The 25,345-nt window shown below is 46.3% G+C and overlaps 1 protein-coding gene across 1 annotated transcript in view; it reads right to left on the bottom strand.

Annotated features, from left to right (window-relative positions):
- Nucleotides 1-3,191: 3,191 nt before the first annotated feature.
- Nucleotides 3,192-25,345, bottom strand: part of WDR27 (WD repeat domain 27) — a 103,364-nt gene continuing 81,210 nt past the window's right edge. The window contains exons 22-23 of the mRNA XM_040627498.1: nucleotides 14,592-14,690; nucleotides 3,192-4,739 (exon numbers count right to left, since the gene is read on the bottom strand). Coding sequence (XP_040483432.1) covers nucleotides 4,590-4,739; nucleotides 14,592-14,690 — 249 coding nt within the window. The 3' untranslated portion in view covers nucleotides 3,192-4,589. The remainder of the gene's footprint in view (nucleotides 4,740-14,591; nucleotides 14,691-25,345) is intronic.

The following is a 25,345-nucleotide window of genomic DNA, read 5'->3' on the forward strand; positions in this document are numbered from 1 at the left end:
CCGCTAAAATGAGTCATGAAAAAACAAATCGTAATTCTCAGAACCAATGAAGCAATCACCACACGGAATGCTCTTTCCCAGCTGAGGAAATCTCAGAAATCCGACAGTGAAGCCCGTGTATCCGAAGCTAGAGGTGTGTGGTGGGTTACGGCCTGACACGCATGTTCCTTCAACCTCAAGGTCTGGAAGAACTTTGCAGGTGGGCAGGACAGACGGACAGGAGATGGGCAATGATGCGTGCAGCCTTCCAAAGGAAACTTGACGGTTTGTGTGAGAAGAAGGGGGTGTGCCAGCTCACACCAGTGATTCCTCTGACCAAGATAAGAGGGAAAAGAGCTGCAACCTGCTGGCCATCTGCCCATAAGTCACTGATGTGCTCTGACGCCCCTGCCTGTGGACCCGTGCATCTTCACACGACCATTACTGGGAAAATGCCCTTTGAAACGCTGAACAGTGTGGGCGTATAGTCCCTGAAAATGCCGAAGCTGTGTATATCCTCAGGAAACGCAAGTGAATGCTGTCCGTGCGCGGCGTCTTCGTCACGGGTCCCCATGTCTGTGGCGGTGGGGGCCGCCCCACAGCCTCTGTGTTGGTCACCAGATGGGAGGCAGTCGCCAAGGAGGATTAGTTCCACTTCCCAAGCAGCTGCGTTTTACACACAGAACTCACTCAGCGTTTCTAACGATTTACTATTTCAAAGGCAGAAATCTAAGTAGACGGACTTCAGAGGTGAGTTTTCGAGAACTCTGCGTGTTGATGGGCATTTCTGCCTCCACAACAAGATAAATACTCTGAAATACTTGTATCTCAGCTGGAAAATACTGTGATTTCTAGGCAATGTGGAAATGAGTCAAGCTGTGAGAAATAAAACACGGCATCATTTCTTTGACCGGCATCCAGCAAGCGTCGATCTGCTCTGCAGTGGTGATCAGACTGACGTCCAGGAATAAACACCTGCCGATGAACCACCCCCTCAGGGACTCAGATTCCAGGGAGGAGCTGCCGTCTGAACTGGGAAGTTGAGAACACAGCGCCCTGTGTGCCCCTCGCACCAAGCTCTGAAGCCTGGTGCTCACACTTGGGGGGTCTGAGGCTGACTGGGCTTCGGGGGAGTTTACGGAGGACGGCATTCGAACACTGAGGAGGCTGAGCGGTTTGGAGACTGAGGGGGGCAGTAAAAACGTGTTCCGGGGGGGACAAGGGTGCGGGGCAGAGGTCCACAGGGGAGCGGGGTGCCTGGGCTGGGCATGGAACCCTGGGGCAGACGTGTGGGCAGCAAGGCAGGAAGCAGGCTTGGGCACGCCAGAGAGACCTAGCTGGCCCAGCTGAGGGTTTGGACCAAATCCAGGGGGCAGCGGGGAGGATGAAAAACATTGATCATTTATGTTTGTCGCTAAAAACCCAGGGGAAAAATTAAAAAATTGTAAAGTAATACAGCAAAACTATGATCATCCCAGATGCATAAGGTTGATTACAATGTAATTCAGTGATTACACTAACTTTCCAGAACAAAATTAATGAGACTTCAATTTCATAATATGGACTCCTAAGACTGTGAAAGGTTTCAGAGGTGGTGTTTAGAAAGAAGATAATCTCTGCTATGTTAGTCACCACACAGTAACATAACATAATAAAAAATTTAAAAAAAGATAATCTTCACCAGATGACTATAGTGGTACCCATACCATCGGGAAAATAAACCCAATTAATAAGCTAAAATACCTCTTAAAATTGTAAAAGATTATGTATTAAATGAGACATTTCACCCACACTTATAGAGTCAATTGATTTTCAACAAAGACGCCAATGAAATTCAGTGGAAGAGAAAAGTATTTTTAACAAGTATTGCTAGAGTGAATACATATTTGCATGGAAAAAAAAAGAATCTTGATCTATATTTTTCTCTATTCCCCAAATTAGTTCAACTAGTTCAAGCAGGACGTGCAGGCCAACACGTGACGCACTGTCCCCGAGTGTGGGTGGGCTGGGACTTCCCTGGGCCCCCAACACAGCGGTGGGACACAGTTACACACGAGACTGCACACTGCCCCGCTGGGGTCTCTTCCCTTGTGGACTGTGAGGGAGCAGGTGGCCTCACTGGGGTCCCGGCCTGGCAGGGAGAGACTGGTCCTCGCTGACGGTGACTCCGAGCCCTCAGCCAGCCAGACACTGAGGCTCTCGGTCTCACAACCACAAAGATCCAGAACGTGCCAACAAGCTGATGAGCCTGGAGGGGGACCCGCCCCCAGGAGAGACCCGGTGAGCACGAGCCCTGGTCAACAGCTCAGCCACAGCCGTCAGAGACCCTGATCTGAGGACCGGGCCGAGCCACGTCCAGGCTCCTGACCCACGGGAATCATGAGAATCAATGTTTCAGGACACTACATTTTTGCTAAAGCAGTTGATCCATGAACAACGTGGGGGTTAGGGGCAACTCCTGCTCGCCAAAACTCTGCACATGACTTTTGCCTCCTCAGAAACGAACAGTTACAGCCTCTCGTAGAGCAGAAGCCTCACTGGTTAACCCGCAGTTTGTATGCCGCTCGCGTCACGTACGAAGTGTTCTTACAGGAGTCGGCTAGCAGAGGGAAAACCTTACCACCACAACCGTGCGGAAGACAACGTATGTCTACAGGACTGTGCTGTCGTTACGGGGAAAACCCGCTCGCCCCGCAGCGCTCGAGGGTCAGCCGACCGTTAGGGAGCAACAGGCAGCAGGTACCACGGGGTATGAATGAACCACTAAATATAAGCACAAACAAACTTCCTACGAGAAAACATAGAGAATATCTTTGCAGGCTTTGGGTTGGCAAGATTTTCCAGCCAAGCCAGAAAGTAAAATTCACACTTCATAAAAATTCAACACGTATGTTCATTACGGGACAGTATAAACACAAACAGACGAACCGCAGATGAGGGGAAATATTTGTAATGCATATGGCCTATGACAGTATCCGAACACACTTTTTAAAAAGTTCGACAACTTGAGGCGCCTGGGTGGCTCAGTCAGGGAAGCATCTGACTCTTCATCTGGGCTCAGGTCATGTTCTCAGGGTCGTGAGATCCAGCCCTGTGTCCCGCTCCATGCTCAGTGTGCAGTCTGCTTGGAATTCACTCTCCCCACCTCATGTACACGCGCCTTCTCTCTCTATCAAATAAGTAAATAAACCTTTAAAAAAAAACATAAAAAGTTCTACTACTCATTAATAATGAATAATTAAAAATAAGCCTATAATCATATGATATAGTATTCAATATCAGTCATTATTAAAGAAATGCAAATTAAAACCACAATAAAAATACCACAATAGCTAAAATTAAAAAGACTAAGGAAACAGGGCAGTCCCGGGGGTAGGAACAGCACCTGCCCTAGAAAGTAGCGAGGAGGCTCTCAGTGCGGAGCACGAGCCCGCCCGCAGCCGTGCTCCCATCCACTTGCTCAGGAGAAAGGGGACACGTCTGCCCACAGACAGCTGCACCAGAAGCGGCTTCAGTCATGAACACGCCCAAACAGGAAACACCAGAGCCTCCCTGGCTAACCCAACAGAAAAGCTCTCCACGGCCACAGGGACACCTAAGGGCACGGACAAAGGTCCCACTGCCACAGAGCTCTAGACAAGAAAGACGCTGGGATACTCTGCTCTGGGGCGTGGAAGGTCCCGGTGAAGGGGAAGTCCTGTGTCTGGAGGTAGCAGGGGTCCCAGGGGCATGTGCACTGGGCCACAGTGAGCCACAGCGAGTGTGGCCACTGCCAGTCCTCGAGAGGGGCAGAGCCAGCCTCCGACCTGACTCAGAGCACATGCATCAGTGCGATTGCGGATGAACTGTCAGCTCTGGCTGTCTCCACCTTCAATCTCGCCTTTTTAATTCTGACTCAAATAATATTTTAGTATTGATTAAAAGTATAGAAAAATATCTTGCTTTAACTCCTCACAAACTTAAAAGACGGTCGGGCGAGGGTCAGAAGTAGATCTGAGATGGTTTCGCTGCTGCTCTTGTATTGTGGGCATAAATGTGTGCTGACCGCGGTGTAAAATGCATAGATGCCCCCATCGCCGCACCGGGGGCCCCACTGCCTGCGCGCAGACGTCCCAGTCGCCACTCCAGGGGCCATCCTGTCTGTGAGACCCTTTCAGCTTCTAGGTACGCTTCTGATCTGGAAGAAGGAAGAGAGTAGTGAAGAGATCACGTCACCACACCTCTTCATGACCTGAGATGTTCTGGCTTCAACAAACATGTGTGACCTGCATTTCATCAGAAGGCTGTGAATTCAATCTTCCTCTTAACTTACTGTGTCCGACATATGAGTGATGGTTTCTGGACACGATCCGCTTTCCTCACTAAAGTACTGCTGTGTTTAAGGCATGTTAATTAGTGACTTTTGAGCATATCTGAATCAGGAACGGGTGCTGTCTGTCCCCCTAGCCAGGATGGAGACAGACAGGTGCACCCTTGCACTCATGAACAAGCCTCGGCTAGGTCCCGGTGGAGGCGTTGCTACTGAATGACAGACGTAGGTCTTCTGCGGGAAAATGGGTGGAAGTCGGTGATTGCAACCCGGGATAGGAACATCTGCCTGCCCAGCGGTCTCAATCAGGAGGGTAGCTCTGCTGCAGACAGCTGGTACACCAGATCCCAGGTAACCTAGTGCAGAATCTCTCCAAGCGTGACCTGAGGCCCAACTGCACCAAAATCCGGTGATCTTGTGAAAGTTCACATTTCCAGCCTCTTCCATGCATCTGTGAACACAGAACACCCAGGATAGGGTCCAAAATACCTTGGTATTTCCAGAAACATTCTACTAGACCTTGATACAAGCACATTTTGCACACCAGCATTCCCCCACACAATTGTCCAGAGTGCGTGAGCCATAAATCTACAGCAAAACAGGCTGTCCAACTTGACCACTGTTGGCCAGAGGGAAGTCACTCGCCCTTGAGTCCTGGAGTAGATTCGGCTGCCGACGGTGCACGCTGGCCATCATCCATTTGGAGCACAGACCACGAGGCACTCTCCGTGTGCCGGGGGAGCCCTGACAGACCCAGATGCTGTCATAGCTCAGCCTCCCTCCCTTTCTGCCCAACGAAACCTGCCAGCAGCCCACACTTGAAACCGATGTCTTATTTATGTTTCATCTTCTTAATTTATCACCTGGGTAGGTCATGCCTGCATTATAGTGAAAGGTCGAATTCTGGTACAATATTTTGGTTTTTATAGAAAATTACTTGAATATTAAAATAAATAATGTGGCAAAAGCAGGTTTTATTCCTTTAGTATGTGTTACATTTAAATTTATGGCTTCGCTGTTGACTTTGCTAGAATCTACAGAATATTTTCCAAGAGGAAAGTACTGAGACTCTTAGGTTCTTAGGAATGAAATTAGCTTTCGTGATGTGGCCTGATGAGGTGGGCAGGAAATATCTGGGAATGACATGAGCTTCAGAACTAGAACGTCATATATGAAAACAAATTTGAAAGTACTCAATGGCTAAAAAAAAGAGTGTTATTGACACATGAATAAAAATGGAAAACATCCTGCCTCCCACAGAATAAAATCTCGTCGTAGAATTCAGTTTTGGTGTATAAGTCTAGGATGGAAAACATTCCTCGTGCCCAGGCCTCCCTAAGCAGTGGAGTGTGGCCTCTGTTCCCACTTCCGCTGCCACATGCTCCAGTCGCTCATCTCTTCCAGGAGCCTCCCTGAGCCTCCCTGGGGGCACCCTGACTTCTGTCTGCGTCCTGACATGGCGCTGTGGGTGTGCAGTGCCGGGCACGCCAGGCAGCTGACGTTAGCTCCATGGAGTGCAGATCATACAGCGCACCATGGCGCTCAAGTATGTCAGCTTCTTCGTGCCTCAGTTTCCCTATCTGCACTATGAAGATAATTCAGTTCCCACTTCCTAAAGATGTGATTAAAGTACAAGTAAATGCTTAGGTTGAACTCAAACGTTTTTCTTCTTGGCTCCAGATAAAAAATTAGTCGTGGGTGTGTAGACCTGTCCTACAGAGCGCAGCCTGGCAGACAGTCACTGACTCGAAGACAGCAGAGACCAGAAACAGAGCCCACCAAGTGGCAGGTGCGCATGGGGCCCCCTGGGGGGTGGGGGGCAGGAGCTAGTCTCTCCGCACCAAGGCGGGCCCCGCAGGCTTCTCCGGTACAAAGAGGCCTCTGCTGACATCAACACGACTTCAGCTGACCAAAGCTGATTTTCCACTGAAAATGTGAAGCACAATTTTTTAAAAAACATCATATTCAAGAGTGAAACGGATGAGCACAGACCTATTTCTTCACAGCAGAGAAAAGGGACAGAGAAACTGTTCAAATAGGCCCAGTAGCAAAAACCTTTTTCCCTTCAACGTGATTTTTAAGGACTGAGTATAATCAAAATGTATTGTTTTCTTAATTTAAAATTTAAAGTCCAAACCATGAAGATAAGAAAATCGATTCATCAAGTTCACTGTTTGGCTTAATTTTGTGATCCCTGAGTCCACATTTGAAGTTTGAAGGAGTCACCCAGGCCAAACTGGGGTGGGGGTGGGGGAAGGTTTAAGAGAGAATCTGATCTCTGGAGCACTTCAGAAGAGCCACGTACGAGACACAACTTCACCCACGTCTCACTGCAAAGACCATGAGGACTCCGCGGCTCCTGGGTCTCTGGGTCCACTCCTCTCCACAGGGCACTTGATGCTGTACTGGTGACCAGCTCTTCCTGTCTCTGGAGGTCATGATGGGCGCCACAAGGACCAGACAGGTGGACAAGAAGGCAAAGGGCAGCCGGTGTGGCTCCTGCACTCCTATCTGCACGTCAACACCGAGGACATGCCTGGAATCCAGTGTCCCTCTGTGTGGCCCTGAGCACACCCAGCCTCCCAGCCTGAGGAAGACCGTGGCTGCTGTCTGCTCCCCAGCCTGGTTCTCTGGCCCTGACACCAATGTCAGTCACCCCACTCAGTGACTCCCACCAGAGTCCGCGCCGTGGCTCACAGCCCAAGATGCAGAGGTGAGGCTGGGGAGGTGGGAGGGCCCAGCAAGGACCCACACATGTGGAAGAGCCCACGATGACATTCCAGTCCAGTCCTGCTACAGCCACAGTCCATGCTCTCTCCTCCTGTCCACCTAAATACTGCACATCTTATGAACTGTTGGGAGTACTTTCTGCAAAAATCACAGATGTACGAATGAGTGGTGGTCTGTTTGAGTTACACGTTCAAAAAAAAAAGAGGAAAAGCCATTCTCCGAGATGCATCTACTAAGGAAACAGTCCCAGAGAGGTGCTCTGCTTAGAGAAAAGAAAGCCCGTCTTATTTGCCCGACCCCGACCCCCAGCTCCCTGCGAGGTGGTCTCTCAAACAGCAGCTTTCAGCAGCCCGGAGCCAGCACAGATGCGGGTGCCCCCTCCCCACGCACACAGTGCTGACACTTCCGCGTCTGTCTTCACCTGACTTCAGGGCCGATTCCCAAAGGCAAAGTCTATTTTTTTTCTTTTTTTGGTAAAATTTTATACCAAGATGAAACCCACTCTCAGTCATCAAGGAGACTGAATTTTAATAGTAAGATCTACATGATCTTCTAAATTAGAAACACCTAAGTGATCTAATGCTCTTTTCCAAATAAGAACACTGGGGACCTTGGTCTATTTCTGTCTAGTAGAAGGGGATTGGTCATTAACTTTCAACTACTAAAAACACCTCATCAGGTGTTAAAAATCTAGAATACATATTTATTTCCTTCCTGACCTTAAACACTGAAGAAACTATTTTCCTTCACAGTGTGTCTTCATGAATCACACAAACGCTAGAACATTCTGGGGATGCACACGGAGAGGCCATTCCACTTCCTGTAACGGAGCCGTCCCTGAGGAGTTGAGTGCTAAGAAGTGAGTTTTGCAAACCAAGTACCATTTTCTCATTCGCTGATAGGATGAGTTCAGTTTTTACTTTTATTATCGATCTTTCTTTAATAGCACAGTTTTGTCTGTGGCTGATGGTACATTGAGAGGGAAACATTGTGTGTATAAATAACAGCACCGCTTATTAAAGCTACAACTCTCAGGGTCATTCTGAGAGATGGCTGGAGAACACCCAGCTCTGTCTGGGCAGAACAAATGTCCCCGGTGCACAGGCCTCTCCTCTGGCTTGGGGGCCCCTGCAGGTGCCCGCACTCCACAGTGACCTCCTGCCTTCCCAGAGAAGGTACCTGGGGACTCAGCACTTGCAAAGTCTGTCCTCGTGGACCCTGAGCGGATCCTCCCTGCATTCAGGGCCTTCAGAACAGGCTACATGAGAAGAAAACACAAAACTATTGCACTGATGACCACTCCTGACCTGCCATTCACCGAGAGGAAAGCATGCACCATGCTCCGACTTACTGACATGTCTTTGTATGTTTACATCAAACGGCAAAGGAACCTGGGCTTGGGGTTTAGGATTTCACTCTGAGTTAGAGCAGTGTTGGACCACACCACTTCCCATCCTGAGGACAAACAGCTCTGCCAGATGGCCGTCTCTCTCACCGTCACAGCTGAGAAAGGGAGCAGGCCACACACAGATGGGGGTCATGACCTCAGGCCCAAACCCCACCACTTGCCTTGCAGGGCTAAGTAAATTTATTCATAAAAGGCAAAGATGTCTATAACCAAACACAGAATGATGTCACCACAGAAATGCGGAAGACGTGTCCTATTTAATGAATGGTATGCGTCTTCGGTGCCGTTTTAGTGACCTTCAAATCCTGACCTGAGTGGAGATCATATACTCCCAGAAGCTAAGCCGCATGCCCCTTCCTCATAAATTGAGCTAATGTAAATGCCACGCAGAACTGTTCTCAGTCTTTTGTATCAGCTGTGGTGGGAGAACTACCACTCTTTCAGCTTCTCCTCCAACATCCCCACTGGCGCCCCCGCAAAGGTGGGCTCGTCTTGACACAGCGTGCAGGCGCGTGCATTACCTGGAACGCATCCTCCAAGCCTCCTGCAACCGTGCACTCTCCTAAGGGCTGTGGGAAGTAGAGACGCAGCATCACGACTTTTCACCCTTCATCTCCACAACAGAGCTGGAGACTTGTGGTTCATTTTGACTTTTGTAATTTATAATTCAATTTATTAAAGAGTCAAATTTTAAGACCTAGTTTCCTTAAGCTTCTCATTCAATTTCTTATTTATTATATATAGAAATCTAGCAAATTTTAACAATCACATGCAAAGTGGGTTTCATTTATGTCAAATCTACTCATGATGAACAGATTAAAAATCTTTAAGCAATGAATTAAGTTTACAATTTAAGTTATTCTAAAATTGTCAAGATTCATTTCAAATACGTTATATTTTCTTGAATACTTTAAATGAAAAAAAGTTAAAAAGCCAAATGCTCCCAATTGTCAAAAATCTACAAAAATAAACTCATAAATGAGGTGAATCTCAACTTCTCTTGAAAATTCAAACGCTGTTCACAAACAGCAAAATTTTCTCATCTTTCTCCACTAAAAAGTCACAAATCTAAGTCAATTCATATTCAGGCTGGAATCAAATATTTTAATGTATCAAAATCCTTAAAACATTACAAACACCTAAAATATTAATTATTTTCAGATTATTCCTAAATTCATAGGAAACTATTAAGACTGTGGGCTTGATACACTTCATCTGTATATTAACCCCAACCACTAGAGAAGCCAGCAAGGTTACCATGCTAGGGGGAGCCAGCAAACTTTTATTCAATGTAAAAACCAAGGAAAATAACCCTTTCCCAGATATAGACTCAGGTTATTTTTCACTGGCAGAGCTAAACACAACTCTCAAAGTAAGGTGGCCTATTTAAAACACGTAGATTTGAATTTCATCCTCACATGCTTTAGTAAATAAAATTTTCTAAAAGGTTTGAGAAAAGATGACTTGGGAAGAATACAATATTGTCTGTGTACTTCTATTTGTATAATGATCTGTGGTGATTCTAATGACCTTAATATAATCAAAGTTTTAATAATTAAAGTGCATGCATGGCACCTGGCTCAACTCCTAACCCTACCAAACTAACAGCCTAGCAGAAAAAGAGACATGTTTGTCCAGGCATCCTTATGTCCTCCCACAGTCAACATCCAGCATTCACTCAAAAATTACAACCCATCAAAAGAAAGGCAGGCGAGCTGACTGTCAACAGAAACAGCCGTCAACAAAATGAGGCTCCGACGTGACCTAAATACTGGAGCTGCCAGCCAGGGCGCTTGAAATTACAATCTTATGTGAAATCTACCATACTTTCATCAGGGAGATAAATTTTGAAGAGAAAAAACTTTCTAGGCCTGGTGTAATTAGAAGAGATCCAAGTTCTATACTCGAGAGAAAAATCAACAAAATAAAAAGCAAAACTGAATCTACAAAAAACACTATAAATACAAAGGACAAAATGTCACTTTTAAATTGGGTCCGAAAGATAAAGATATGAAGGATATAAACAAGCAAGTTTAAAATGAAAAACTCCAATAATTAACAGCTTATGGAATAAGACACAATCTTCATAGTATTTTTAAAAAGGCAATATTTCTCGATAATGAACTTAACGAAGATAATGAAAGTGTTAATAATCTAACCTGGTAAAGGAAACAAGCAATGGGGGACATTTGAAAACTATTTCTCTGTATATATCAGAATCCTTGCAAGTTTTTGCTCTTTTCCTCAGTAGCACTACTTTTAATGACCTATATTGGGAAATAAAATCCAGATATAGAAACACTGCACACTCAGGATGTACATCTGAATATTACTTATAACACCAAGATACTGGAAACAGCCTAAATGTCCACTGCGAAGTATCACGACCTTAAAGGAAAATAAAAAGTTCTCAGATTTCCATTTCTTAACTTTTTCCTTCTCTTTCTCCACACCAGGGGCTGTGGGCCTGAGAGGGGGGAACAGTCACTATGCCATCCTGCACACTTTCCACATTTGGTCCTCCTTTCTTCCCTTGCTGGGGTATTTTGAGTCATAGCCTGAACCATGTTGTGTAGACTGGACCCTGAACGCATGTACCTGGCTTCTTCTACTTCTTGTCTACACTCACTATTGGAGGGCTCCATGTCTCTACCTCGTGCTCTAGGGCAGCATTAGACCTGGTCTAAATGCAACCCAGCATAGCCAGGAAGACCGAGCAAAACTTCCCCAAACATGCCCCACGTGACACAGAATTGTAAAATGGGAAATACAGCCTCATTGCCCACTATCAATAAGAAAGAGCTTTTATATTATCTTATATCAATGCTCTTATTAATTATTTCATACTTGACACAAGATAAAATTGATGATTATGATACTAACATAAGGTAAGGTTGATAACATGATGAAATCATATTTGTGACTTCTTGCTACACTTTCCAACAAATTCCACCTACTTCTGTCCTCACATGGAGCAGCTTTCCTCCATGGCTAAACCACAATTTCCCCAACCTTTCTTCCTGAACTTCTCGTGTGACTGGTAGCCACCCCTTTCAAACCAGGAACCCATGGGCTCACACCCCAGTCCTCTCTCTTCTGTAGCACCTGGTTTGGATTCCTCATACCTCTCGGCCACAGTCTCAGCCAGGATGACATTACCGGGGTGCTTTCTGGATGTACGTTCCCACCCTAAACAGTCGAACAGCTGAATGGACAGGTCTTATGACAAGTATCCCAGTGGCCCAAGCTGATGGCACAGCCTTCAAGCCAAGCGTGGGCCATGCTGACTCGGCTACATTTCCCAGCAGGATGTGAGGCACTGCCACAGTCTCTGGGGTCTAGGCCCATGCTCCCTTGTGAGCTGTCAGGATTCCTGCTCATTTTCAGAGTCCTCTCTTAGCCACAGGCCTTGTGAGAATAATTTCATTAGTACAGTGCAATCTTCTTCCAAAAGACTCACAAGTCTTATTTTGATAATTAGCAACAGCACTGGTGAAAATCACTACTCCTTTAACCATATCTAGTAGCATTCTGAGGGACCAAGGCTTTGATTTTTAGAGGGGATAATATTTCTTATAATTGAAATTTATTTAACAGAAACCTAGTCAAGTAATCTATCTCCTGCCTTTCCAAAAGTCGTGGTGCGTCCCTGGCATTAGGTTGGTATCGCCTCCTCCCACCATGCCAGCCACTTTGGACAAGGGCCCTTAAATTGAGTTCCCAGCTGTGGCATGGAGAAACCAGTGCCTATCCTGCAGGTTTTCATGATCCCTGCCCTAATGAGGTTGTGACTTTGGAGAGCACGGCACCTAGCACTTGACAGATGTGGGCACCTGTGGGTTTCCTCCCCGGGCCTGCAAGTCCAGCACCATCCCGGGCACGACTCAGCACCAGGAGCCACCGTGGAGAGGCAGGGCCAACCACAGGACAAGGAGGAAACAAAAGCTTGAAGGTCAATGGCTGATCTGCGCAAGCACAATTCAAGTTGAGGGCAGTCACCCAGAATTCATGCAACGAAGAACCCAAGAAGGTAAGGCAGTGGGCGGAAGAGGAAGGCAGCCACGTCAGCTGCTGTGTTAAGTCTGCGGAGCTCAGGGCACCACGCCCACGCCACTAACCCTGAAGCGCGGTTTCCCCCACGGTGCACCTGTGGGAGCACTCGTTTCATCTCCTCTTGTGAGGAGAGGGGACGTTTGTGGGCGCCCAGCACAAACGCAGCACTCCGCAGGAGTCGCACCCTCCTGCCCAGACACGGAGGCGGCGCCACCGCCCGGAGATGCAGACCTGCCCTCCTCGGCTGGCACAGCAGCACTCCCGAACCTACAGACTTGAACCCTACCCCTGAGCACACACAAGGCCACCCTCTGCGCCTCAACATGCATTCACATGCTAACATGTTAATATGCTAAAAGTTAAATGTTGATGTGATGAGAACTCAGAGAAGTCTTTTTCTACAAATAAAAATATCAAATTATGATTTTGATGCACCATTTAATAGGTTTCTTAGAAGAGAAGCTTGAGTCAGGTACTTCGGTCAATGGACACCAGTGATCTTGTAAAACAGAACACACACTTCAAAGGAAACAGGAGGATTCTGAGTTTCACTCCAATTTTGGAAAAGTTAGTGAAGGGATAATGTGTGTCTTAAAATCAAACAAATATCATACTAAAAAACAGAGACTTTTAAACATATCTAGAGGTCATTATAGAAGATGCATTCACAGAGATCTTTCTGATAACTGTGATCAGACAAAATGCAAAACTTTTGGAACAGGGAGACTTTTTGTTACGAATTTCTGCATGCCAAGATAATCAGGCCTGGGTGGCTTTATCACCATTCCAAAAATTCAACAGCAATTTTATAGAAGTGAATTGCGCTGCTGCATGTTCATGTTTGAAAATGCTCGTTCCTGTTCTGTGGCCAGAAAACCGGCTCCTGCACCGACCCTCCCGCCGCATCGGGGTCAAGGCTCAGGAGGAGCATGGCCTGTTCCCCTCGCCTCCCGCTCTCCCTCGTAACTGTACTTGAACTGTCAAGCAGTCAGAGCAGCTCCTCATTCCATTACACAAAAAGACATTTTTATGCCAATACCGAATTTTCAGAGCCACAGACGTCGCCCTCCGCCTGAGGGTCACGACACCCTGCCCTCTGCCACGTGCCCTGCTGACCTTTCACCCCGCCATATGTTCTGTGCTCCTTCCCTCCTGGACACTTGTCCACCTCACCGGTGCCGGGCCAGGCAGAGGATTCAAGCAGAATCCAACAGCTCCAAGAGCTAACGACAACACGTAGTATCAACGAGAAAAGCAGGCCCCTGTGGTCCTCACAGCACGGCCTTATATCAGGGAAAGTGAATCATAATAACACATGCAAAGAACATTTGAACCCGAAAGCCCACCAGCAGTGGACCACATGGCTACGTCACAGTTGACGTAGGCATGTAGGCTCGTTCAGGCACGTGAGGACCTCCATGGCATGGACGGGGGCTCTGTGGTCAGTGATGTGACCAGCCTGTTGCATCCATGCCTCCGACGTCCAGTGTCACCGGAAGCCAGACGTGCCCGAGCGTCTAAGACGCCTCTGACGGCAGCAGCACGCTGGGGGGAGCAGGTGCGGTCCCACTTCGTTCACGTGTGGACACGCGCACACGCCAGGCTGACACACAATCACACGGTAACACTAGTCTCTGAATTGACATCCCCAAATACTCACATTACCAAGTTTTAAGAGTTGGTATTTTAATGCAAGGCCGCACACTCTCTCGTATGACTGATTTGCAGCTGACGAAACTCTCTTCTCATCATTTCTCCTAATTACACAAGTGCCTTTAAACTTTGTGGTCTCCCTCCTCCACCCAAATGCCACGGGTGAGACTCTTCTACACCCTCTTCTCAGCGGCCCCGGGACTCGCCAGCTACAGCGTGCACACTAGTGTGCGTGGACACGCCCACGTTTCTGTAGCCGCGAGCAAGTGCACTGAATGACGAACACATCCACTGCAGAACAAGCCTACACTCCCACGTCCGCCTTCCGGGCGCGATGAAAACTGGCACGTCACCTTAAACAAGACAGGATTTCACCAAAACAAAGGCCAACAGATACAGAAAACATGAGGAAAGCCTTGTAGGGAGGGAGGTGCTCCCCCTGCCACAAGGAGACTGTACCTGGGGGGCTGACGGGCTGAAGGCCACGCCAGTGACGGTGTCCGTGTGTCCAGCCAGTCTGTGAGAAAACGTGCTCGAGCCGACGTCATACACGTACGCCTGCAAGACAAACACATGGGGCTCCATGCTGAAAGGGCCAACAGTCAGTGAGGGCGGCAGGGCAGCCGCACCCCCACGGCTGCGCGACATCGCGGCCGCAGGTCACCTGACAGACCGCTGCCCCCCAGCCGGAGACCCGATTCCATGACGCGTGCATTTCTCCTCCTCGCCTTCTCGGGTCTTCATCGTCGTAACGGATCCACGGCCCCTCATGCCTCCACAGTCCAACTTACCTGCAAGTCCCAAACTGAGTGAAAAAGTGGTGTTTGTCCTTTCCCATAAATTTGAGACAAAACCATCTACTCTTTGTTTCCTACTAATTAGCCTGGAATTTGAGTGATTCAGATAGTTTGAACTTTTTCTATAGCTGTTGATAAAATTAAAAATAACTTACATTCCTCTAGTAGTATTATTATATGAAAATATACACACAGATGTGTGTAAATATACACAGAGATGCCATCAGACACTTCATTTTAGGGACAGAAATCTGGGCCTGGATACCATCCTGATGAGATATGAGATGAGAGAGCCATTCTAATTTTTAAGCAACAAAATGTGCAAAAAGTGTTTTGTGGACTCCACTGGTAACAAAGAGAAATGCCACACTGCAGCAAAAGCAAGGCAGCTAGGCAATTCCTTTTTTCACAAAAACCTCACAAATGAGTCCTTCACATTTAGAACTTGCAGATGATCCTATCATTGGCTAAACGGTGGTTTCTGAAATAAAGTCGACGAACAGATATCGTATGTATCTTGGAGGGGAGAGATCAAAGCATGGATTTTTTCTTCTGACCCAGACGTGTTTATTTGAAAAGCTGCTCCTAACAGTTGACCCCGCTTTGAGAGCCCCTGGCCCAGCAACGGTCACACTGTGTGGTTCATCGGCGCCTACAGGACATTTCACGCTGCCGGGAACGTCAGGTACCCTCATAGTCATGCTGGGGAAGCAGGTTACGCGGAGAGTACGTGACCGCTACAGACATCGGGCATCAACACTGACCTTCTAACCGGGTTTTTCTGACTCTAAACTTCTATGTTGTTCTGTGAGGCCGCCTATGACCTCGACTGTCCACAGAGGACTCGGGGCCTCTTCAGACTCGTTCCCGTCCCGGGGGGCGATTCAGTGACAGCCTCGCCCTCCACCTCCGGGGCGCTCACATGGACGCCCTCGGGACTCAGGACTCTCCTCGCGTGTGCCGTTCAGCTCGGCGGCTACGGGGACCCACACGGGCCACCGCTCCTCGGCACCCGTCATGCCTATCAAACAGGGAGCTCCCTGTCAGCTCCCTGTCAAACTCCCTCCTGTCAGCCTCTCCGCCTCCCAAGAACTACCACCGTCCCGCTCCGCAGACGAGGACTCCAGGGAGCGCGCCGCTGCTCACGCCACAGTCCCAGCACCTCGCCGGAGCCTTGCTGCATACGGCACGTTTGCGTCACTGTCACCCGTGCACACGTGTGGGTGCCGAAGACTCGATGCCACACTGGCCAGCGGTACAGCCTGCGTGGACACCTGCTTGGCGTCTCCAGCGAGGTTAAACCCACGCCAGGCTGCAGGCTCCACGGCCTCGCCCCGTGTGCCCAAGAGAAACACAGCGTCCACACAAGAACCTGCAAAAGACTTCACCAAGTGAACCGACAACTCCTTTACGCCCTATACATAAAGTGGGGGCCAATAAAAATGTATTCCTGGAGACACACACCCTAAATCTCTCTAGACCCCAAACCACGGAGAGAAACGAGGCGCAAACGTCTCACCGCGTGGGTGTCTCCACAGGGAAAACCACCAGAACCCTCTGGAAAGAGGCGCCGTGCTCCGGGAAGCCGACGCGCACCGGGTCTGCACGCTCCAGAGTTAAGTGGCCACCGGTGCGCGACCAGAGCCAGCACCTGTGCCGCACTCGGGAAGCCGGGAAGGGGCCGGCGTTCCCCGTGCGCGGCATCTAGGTGACGTGGGACACGGGCCGCGAACTTACGGCCGAAGATGAGAGACGAGTAGGAAGGGTGAAGGAAGAAGCAAACGTGTAGAGAAGCCACGAGGGCCGGGAGCCATGACAGCAAGGATTTCACAGAATGAGGAACAGCGGGAAAGAGGCCGGGAGCTGAGGGACTGGGGCTGGCGGTGCGCACGTTTCAGGAACGACACGCACCCAATTACAGAAGGCAGTCGAGTAGGAGCTGATGGTCCGGTTAACACGGTTAGACTCCAGGGACCGTGCATGCGGGCTGATGCAGAACAGCAGAGAGCGGAGGGCAGGGGGGAGGCCGCGGACAGCGCAGCCCCACGCAGCGGCAGGGGATGGTGGGAGCGGGCGGCTGGAGGGCGCGGCCTCTCCCTCCCTCCCCAGGAAGCCCGGAGACACGCGGAGCAGACGGGCGCAGGCGGCTCTGAGGAGAGCACGGGGACTGAAGAGCGACATACCTTTCTTTTCAGAGCAGCATCTGGAGAAGTCCTTTCTGAGACGCCTTATGTTTTTACCGAATTTTGAGCGGGAACTAGACTGCCTTGCATTTGCATGGACCTCACAACGCACATGAAATGACGCCATGACACCACGAAGGACGTCTAGATAAGGGTCATTTAAGAAACAGCCCTTCGTTTTCTTTCTTTTTTTTTTTTTAAGATTTTATTTATTTATTCGACAGAGATAGAGACAGCCAGCGAGAGAGGGAACACAAGCAGGGGGAGTGGGAGAGGAAGCAGCAGGCTCACAGCGGAAGAGCCTGATGTGGGGCTCCATCCCATAACGCCGGGATCACGCCCTGAGCCGAAGGCAGACGCTTAACCGCTGTGCCACCCAGGCGCCCCAGCCCTTCGTTTTCTGTATGAAAATGCTTTTAAATGACACATCTTTTTGCCTGGAAGGTTCCTAAATCCAGTGAACCTTTCTGGTCATGGCAAAGATTAAACACAGAAACAGCCGTCTGCGGCTGCGAGTATCAGAAGTATCTTTCATCAGATACACACTTGTCACCAGCTGCACTTTTCACAGCGGCAACGACCCGCCACAATGGACAAGATGCACCTTGTTTGATGCTGAAAACACAGGAATAACCTGCAAATGACTCAGTCCATTATGATCCGCGAGCAGAACACAATGCGTTTCATTAGAGTCAGGAAGCCACTCGTCCCTGTCAAAGGGAAATCGGCCGGACCTAACATGTACTAAGAAACAAATGAAACTTGAAATAAATCCTTAGGAAGTAAGTCTCACTCTGAAAACTGAAGTCATAAGCAGAAAGGGGCCGTGTGCTCCAGGCCAAAGATGAGGCTGTGGCACAAACCGCACGGCTGCTGAAAACGTTTCACCGACACCGTCAGGGACTGAATGTACCGCTGAAAAGAGCGCTGTTCTGCAAACAGGACTAGACCAGTTCAGTAGGAATATTTTGTAATTCTGTTGAACCGTATCCTCGAAGATGAAATTTCCTTCATTTTCTCATCTTACATTACTCTGAACACATGTCCTTCATTTCCCTCTGCCTGGATTTTCTCCACAGAAATGGGAAAAGGAATTGCAAACAGAAGTTAACTCCATATCCTGAAGCTTCCTAACAGTGGTGGTATTGTCCACGGGGGAATCAACCATCACACTGTGGTCACTCACTTTGCTCTTCAAAGTATTTTCAGAAACGGTGTTTCTCAGAACTGTGCGTGTTGCTTCAGATCACTGCATTTTTAGTTCACACACACACAAAAATTATAAAGTTTTCTCATAAGACCCAAAGGTTCAAGATTTAAAACAGAGCCTTACTTAAAACCACATGAGGACAGAAACGTTGCCCACTTCTGCAGAAGCCAAGACTCTGTCAGGAAGCCCCTGATTTTAGTACGCGGAGCTGTGTGGCCACCACCACGTGAACGAGCAGAGGTTACTTACAGGACTCTGGGTTTGCCCTCAAGTTTGGAGGCAACCTCCACCGTGGTCTGGCAGACGCGGGGATAAGCTCTGCCCTGCTCGCTGCCGCTTCCCCTTGCAGAGCCGTGCGAGGGATCCTTGGCACACGCAGACTGCTGGTCACCCGCCCGGCAGAGTCCTGCACCGGGCTGGCAGCAGCTCTCATGGTCCTGCACAAATCTTCATCCACGTCGTTTCTAACTCTTCAGCGTCCTTGGACCTATGACCAATTCCATAACCAGTCATCTCTAAGGACCCATTAGCTCGTTCTTTGAAAACATGATCATAGTGTGGCATGTCGGGGCAAAGGGATCTGGCAAAAACGCCGCTTATATCAACCTGTAACGTTGGCAACACCCTGACGGAGTCATCACAGTCTGACCACAGCTGTCTATAACGTGAGACTCAAGCCAGCGTCACCAAATGCAGCTACAGAGCCCACTTCATCCGCACAGCAGACATCATGGCACACCGCTGTGGAGGAAACCCTACGGGTCTGGGCCTGGGACACAGAGCCCATCTCTCTCGAACCTGAGGGCCCTCCGTCTGGCAGAGAGGGGCTCGCCCAATGGAAAAACCCAGGTCCCCTGTGTCTGCTTCTGTTTCCAAAGTCTGTGCATGGCTTTATTAAGAAAAATTTTAAATACATACAAACATATGGAGAATTGCATAACCAGCCCATACATGCATAACCCAAACACAACATTGTCAAGATTTTGCTATACTTGCTTCAACTACCATACCTTTGTTCTTTACTTTTCCTTTTTAGTTTTTGTGATTGAAGAAGTATGAAGTATTTTTAGCAAATTGCTAAGATGATGTCCTAGGTACTTTGTATCTCTAAAAACATGGACACTGCGCACGTGCCTGAGCTGATATTTTATTTCTAACTAAAGTAAAGTAAGTCCTGGAGAGGTGCCACCGGTCACAGCACACGCACAACATCCTCAGGTGTCCTTGCACACAGGCCCCACACAAGATCCATGAGCTGCTGTTACGTCCCTCCAGCACTGCTGTTTGCAGCAATCCTTTCTCCCACACCAGCACTTGTTGGAGACATGGGGTCGGGTTCCTGAAGAATGTTCCCCTCAGGACTTGTCTGTTCGCTTCTGTGTGATGTCTTTCAACTGGCTCCGTCATTCTGTGTATGTGCTGTAAGCCAGAAATTATCTACAAAGACTCATTTCGGTTCAGTTTCTACTGGTTTTTCACAAGAATACTTTCTGAATATTAGTGTGGTGTGCACCTCAAAATGGCACTAGGAATGTCCATAATGTCTAAAGCGGTGCATACTGAATGATGCTACCATTGGTCAAGAGGTTTGGGTTGTGACGGTATGACATCCCTTGCAGAGCTTCCATCAGTCTGTTCCTAATTGTAGTGAGAACATTTCCCACGAGGTCTCCCTGTTAACCACTGTGTAAGTGCAGGACATGGTACTGCTGATTATGGGCACAGTGTTCTACAGCAGAGCACTAGACAGATTGGTCCTGCATAGCTGACATTCTGTGCCTTTGACCAACGTCTGTCTCCCCACTGCCCGTCCCCGCTGGCAGCCACCATTCCACTTCCCTGCGTCTATGAGTACGACTGTTTCAGAATCTTCAAGTGGAATTATGTGGTATTTGTCCTTCTGTGATTGGCTTATTTCACTTGCTATAATATCCTCCGGGTTCATCTACGTCATTGTGAATGGCAGGATTTCCTTCTTTTTCAAGGCTGAATAAGAGTCCATTGTATGTATACACCAAATTTTCTTTACTCATCCATCAATAAACATCTGGGTTGTTTGCACATCTTAGCTGTTATGAATAATGTTGCAGTAACACAGGAGAGCAAATCTCTCTTCAAGATCTTGATTTCAATTCTTTTAGATAAATACCCAGGAGTGGGATTACTGGATCCTATGGTAATACTATTTTTAATTTTTTAAGGAACCTCCACACTATTTTCCAGAGTGGCTGCCCCAATTTACATTCCCACAACCGTGCAAGAGGGTTCCAATTTCCCCACATGCTTGCCGACACTTATCTCCTGGTTTTTCGATGATGGCCATCCTAGCAGGTGTGAGGTGACATCTCACCGGTTTTGATTTGCATTTCCTGATAATGAGTGATTTATCTGTTGGCCACTACTACGTCTTCTTTGAAGAAAGGTCTTTTCAAGCTGCCTGGGGGCATCAATCTTTATCTGATAGTGTCATTTACTGATGACATTTGCCAAAGTCAATTACTTTGTTTGAGATTGCAAGAGGGGAATTTTCTAATTCTGCCATTCATTCCACTTGTCTGGAATTATTTCCTAAAAAATAACTTTTATTCCTCAAAGAGGGTATAAGGCTAACTTGAAATACAGTCCAAACAGGAAAGGCAAGACGGATGCTGAATTATTTCCCTTAAAAAGACGTGGCTCTGAGTGAGGGGCTGCTGCCCTAGCCACCTCCAAGTGGGGACCAATAAGGCTTTGTTTATGTTTGCTTTTGGTTTGTTTTTAGTCATCTTTTTGGAGTGTGATTTAAAAACTGTGAGATTTTAGTTTAATAATGTCTTAAAACCAATTACAGTCATGACTCTCTCAATGCTCAACTACGCCTTCTCTGGCCAGTAAGTGGCTCCCTGCAGCCGTATTATATGACCTGTCACTCCTCAATTTCCTCCTTTATTTTTGACACGAGATGTCCCTGGCTCATCTGTAAACTTTTTGCCACTGACCTGCAAGCAGCTATTCCTCCAGGATCTCTGGTTTCCATCAGCGGGGAATGGCAGGAAGAGGCTCACACAAGGTCACGAAAGGTCATGAAAGGCAATGGCTGGAATGTTGGTTCTTCTGAACAATTTCGGTGGCTGATGCTTGGAAATACTCACCTGTTTTAGCACGTGTGCACCCATTCCATGCTGGCATTTTTTAAAATGTATTGATTTATTTTGTGAGAGAGAGAGCAAGAAAGAAGGGGAGAGAGAGAGTGTGTGCAAGCAGGAGGAAGGGCCGGGGAGAGGGAGAATCCATGCGCAGACTCCCTGCTGAGTGCAGAGCCTGGCACAGGGCTGGATCCCAGGACCCAGAGATCATGACCTGAGCCAAAACCAACGGTCAGACACTTAACGGACTGAACCACCCTGGTGCCCCCTGCACTGTTTTAATTGGAGACTTTCTTTTTTTTTTATATTAATTTTTATTATGTTAGTCACCATACAGTATATCCTTAGTTTTTGATGTAACGTTCCATGATTCATTACTTGCGTATAACATCCAGTGCTCCATGCAATACGTGCCCTCCTTAATACCCATCACTGGCCTACAAGATCTACAAAGAAGTTCTCAAACTCGATACACGAGAAACAAATAAGCAAATCAAAAAATGGGCAGAAGATATGAACAGACACTTTTCCAATGAAGACATACAAATGGCTAACAGACACATGAAAAAGTGTTCAAAATCATTAGCCATCAAGGAAATTCAAATCAAAACCACACTGAGATACCACCTTACGCCAGTTAGAATGGCAAAAATAGACAAGGCAAGAAACAACAATTGTTGAAGAGGATGTGGAGAAGGGAGATCCCTCCTACATTGTTGGTGGGAATGCAAGTTGGTACAGCCACTCTGGAAAACAGTGTGGAGGTCCCTTAAAAGTTAAGAATTGAGCTACCCTATGATCCAGTAATTAGAGACTTTCTTTCTAACAGTGTTTTAATAACTGGTAAAGCAAGATTTCCCCCAACATAAAGCTCTTCTTTCCAGGGTGTCTTAACAATTGTTACTTGTTTGTTCTTTGAAATAATTTTACAGTGTGATTGTTGACCTACAGGAAAACTTGAAGTTTTTGTTGCAGAAGTGTTAAGTTTACAAACTACCTACAGAGAACCGATTTCTTTATGAGATAGAATCTTCTATCTAAGAAAAGTCAAGACACTGCATTTTTCAAGTCTACATTTCCGGGAAAAATAAAGTTTTCTTCATATAGGTTTTGCATAGTTCTTGTTAGGTTTATGCCTGAACATTTTATCCTTCTTAGGGCTCTTTTAAATGGATTCTCCTCTTTCTTATATCTTCTCACTGGTTATTATTTTATATATAAAGACCATTAAATTCCAGATATTAATTTAAATCCTACTATTAACACTTTCCTGAATTATTTTATTGTTTATAATGACCACTAATTCTCTTGGGGTTTCCAAATATGCAATCTTATCATCTATGAATAAAGATAGTTTTAACTGTTCCTTTTCAGTTACAATTATCTCTCTGTATCTTGCCAAATTTCATAGGTAAATACTCCAACACTCCGTGAAACAGCAGTGGGATCGATGGGCATTCTTGCTTTGTTCCCGATCAGAGGCTGCCTCTACTGTTTCCCCATAAGATGCTGGAGTTTGGGCAAGGAAAGTATTTGATCATTTGAAACAAATATTCATACATTTATCCTGCAAGGGGTATTTTATATGAAATGAATGGGGAATTGTGTTGAAATGGCTTCTCTGTGTATGCGAAAATGATGACACAATCTCATTACATTAGTTAATGGCTTCCTCAATACTGAGCCATCCTGGAATCTCATGAGCATTGATAAATTATTGTGGTCAGATTCTGTTTATTTCTATTTCACTTAAGATTTTTGAATTTATAAGTAAAATGTAACTTTTCTCTGAAATTTTATCATGTTTTCATATCAGTTATATTCATTTCAAAAAATACTCTGGATGTTTTCCTTATTTACCTTAAAGAGTTAAGTATCTCTGATTTTAAAAGTTTGGTAAAGTCCCCTGAGAAATCATCTGGATCTAGTACTTTTTTGCAGAAAAGCTCTTGGAAATTTTTTTCTATTCTATAAAAACTAACCTGTTCATTTATTTGTCTTTTCGGGAAAATTCTGATATATTTCCTGCAAATCATCCATTTTTATATGCCTTTCATATTTATTAGCATAAACTGTGAAAAACAGTCTCCCAATTTTCAAAAGTTCCTCTGTTCCATGTTTTTTTCCCCTCTTCATCATTTCTTATTAATTATATATTAAGTTCTCTCTTTCTCAAAAATCTAGACTAGCCTAAGTTTATTTTGTACTTTGTCCTCCGTCTGCTTTTATCTCAATTTCTTGTTCTTTATTTTGTTGTTCCTTTTCTTGATTTATAGACAGATATTTAATTCACTTCTTGTTCCCTTCCTTAAAATCTCCTCCAACCACTATTTTGCTTGTATCCCAGAGACACTGAAATAGCATGTTGAAAATATCCTTATTTTCAAGAAATACTACAATTTCATTTTGCTTTACATCTTTAAACCAAGAGTTCCCTAATAGAACTTTTGTATCCACAAGCGAGGAATTCTTGTTTTGTATGTCATTACTACTTTATGGGTTAACTGCATCGTGGTGAGAGAACGCTACTTTTGTTCTTTCCTGAATTTGTTGTGCTTTTCTCTGTGGATTCATATATGGTTAATGTTCATATGTCTGATGTGCCTGTGGAAAGACGGTGCCTTCCTCGTTGGCGTGCAACTATGGTACGCGTGTCTGTAAGATGACACATTACCGATACGGGTTATGTGTCCTATAACCTCACTGTGCTCATGCACCTGGTCTATTGAGGACAGAGATTTGTTCAAGTCCCATTATTGATGTCTGCCTATTTACTGTTTCATTTCTGGTATATCTGCTTTATGAATTTGCTCCTCTGTTTATTTTCATTGATGAAGAGACATTATATTTTCACTGTGAGTTTCAGCCTTTGGCATTATAAAGTGTCTTTTCCTCCTTAATTTTTGGGGGTTGAACTGCATCTTATGTGAAACCGGGATCACATAATCGGCCTCATTTGCCTGACACACATGCCCCTCTCTTTACCTTTCTGAATCACTTTGCTCAGAGCACCTCCTCTGCATTCAGCATAAACTCAGATGTTTCTTCTTATCTATAAAATCCAATCGGAGTGTCTCTCTTTTAAAAGATAACTTTATTCTACTTGAATTCACTAATATAATCAATATACTGACCTCAGCTTTGTTTAATTGCTTTATTTTTAATCGTACAGTTGATCCTTGAACAACACAGGTTTAAACTGTGTGGGCCCACTTACACCCAGATTTGTTTGATAACTACAGTATTGCAAGTTTATTCTCTCTTCCTTACGATCTTCTCAGTGACTTCCCTCTAGCTGACCTTATCATAGAGACACAGCATACAATACACACAACACACAAACTATGTCTACGTTATCAAGGCTTCTGCTCAACAGTAGGCTATTGACGGGTACGTCTGAGGAGAATCAAAAGTTACTGGGGAAATTTTTACTGTTAATCCCCATGTTGTTCAAGGGTCAACTATACTCATAAACACAGAGAGAAGCTTTCATTTTATGATCTATTTTATTTCCGCTTATTTAGATATTTCTTCTGCCACTTAAAAATGATTGTGTAGTAGATTTGGGGTCTTTTCTGTTTCCATACAAATTTTAGGATTATTTGTTCTAGTTCTGTGAAAAATGCTATTGATATTTTGATAGGAATTGCACTGAATCTGTAGATTGCTCTGGACAGTATTACGGTATTACGTTAAGTGAAATAAATCAATCAGAGAAAGACAATCATATGGTTTCACTAAGATGTGGAATATAAGAAGCAGCGCAGAGGATGATAAGGGAAGGGAAGGAAACCTAAGTGGAAAGAAATCAGAGAGGGAGACAAACCACGAGAGACTCTTGACTCCAGGAAACAAACTAAGGGTTGCAGAAGTTAGGGGGTTAGGGAATGGAGTAACA

This window comes from Ursus maritimus, unplaced genomic scaffold (assembly GCF_017311325.1).
Source record: "Ursus maritimus isolate PB19 unplaced genomic scaffold, ASM1731132v1 scaffold_13, whole genome shotgun sequence".
Lineage (NCBI taxonomy): Eukaryota > Metazoa > Chordata > Mammalia > Carnivora > Ursidae > Ursus > Ursus maritimus.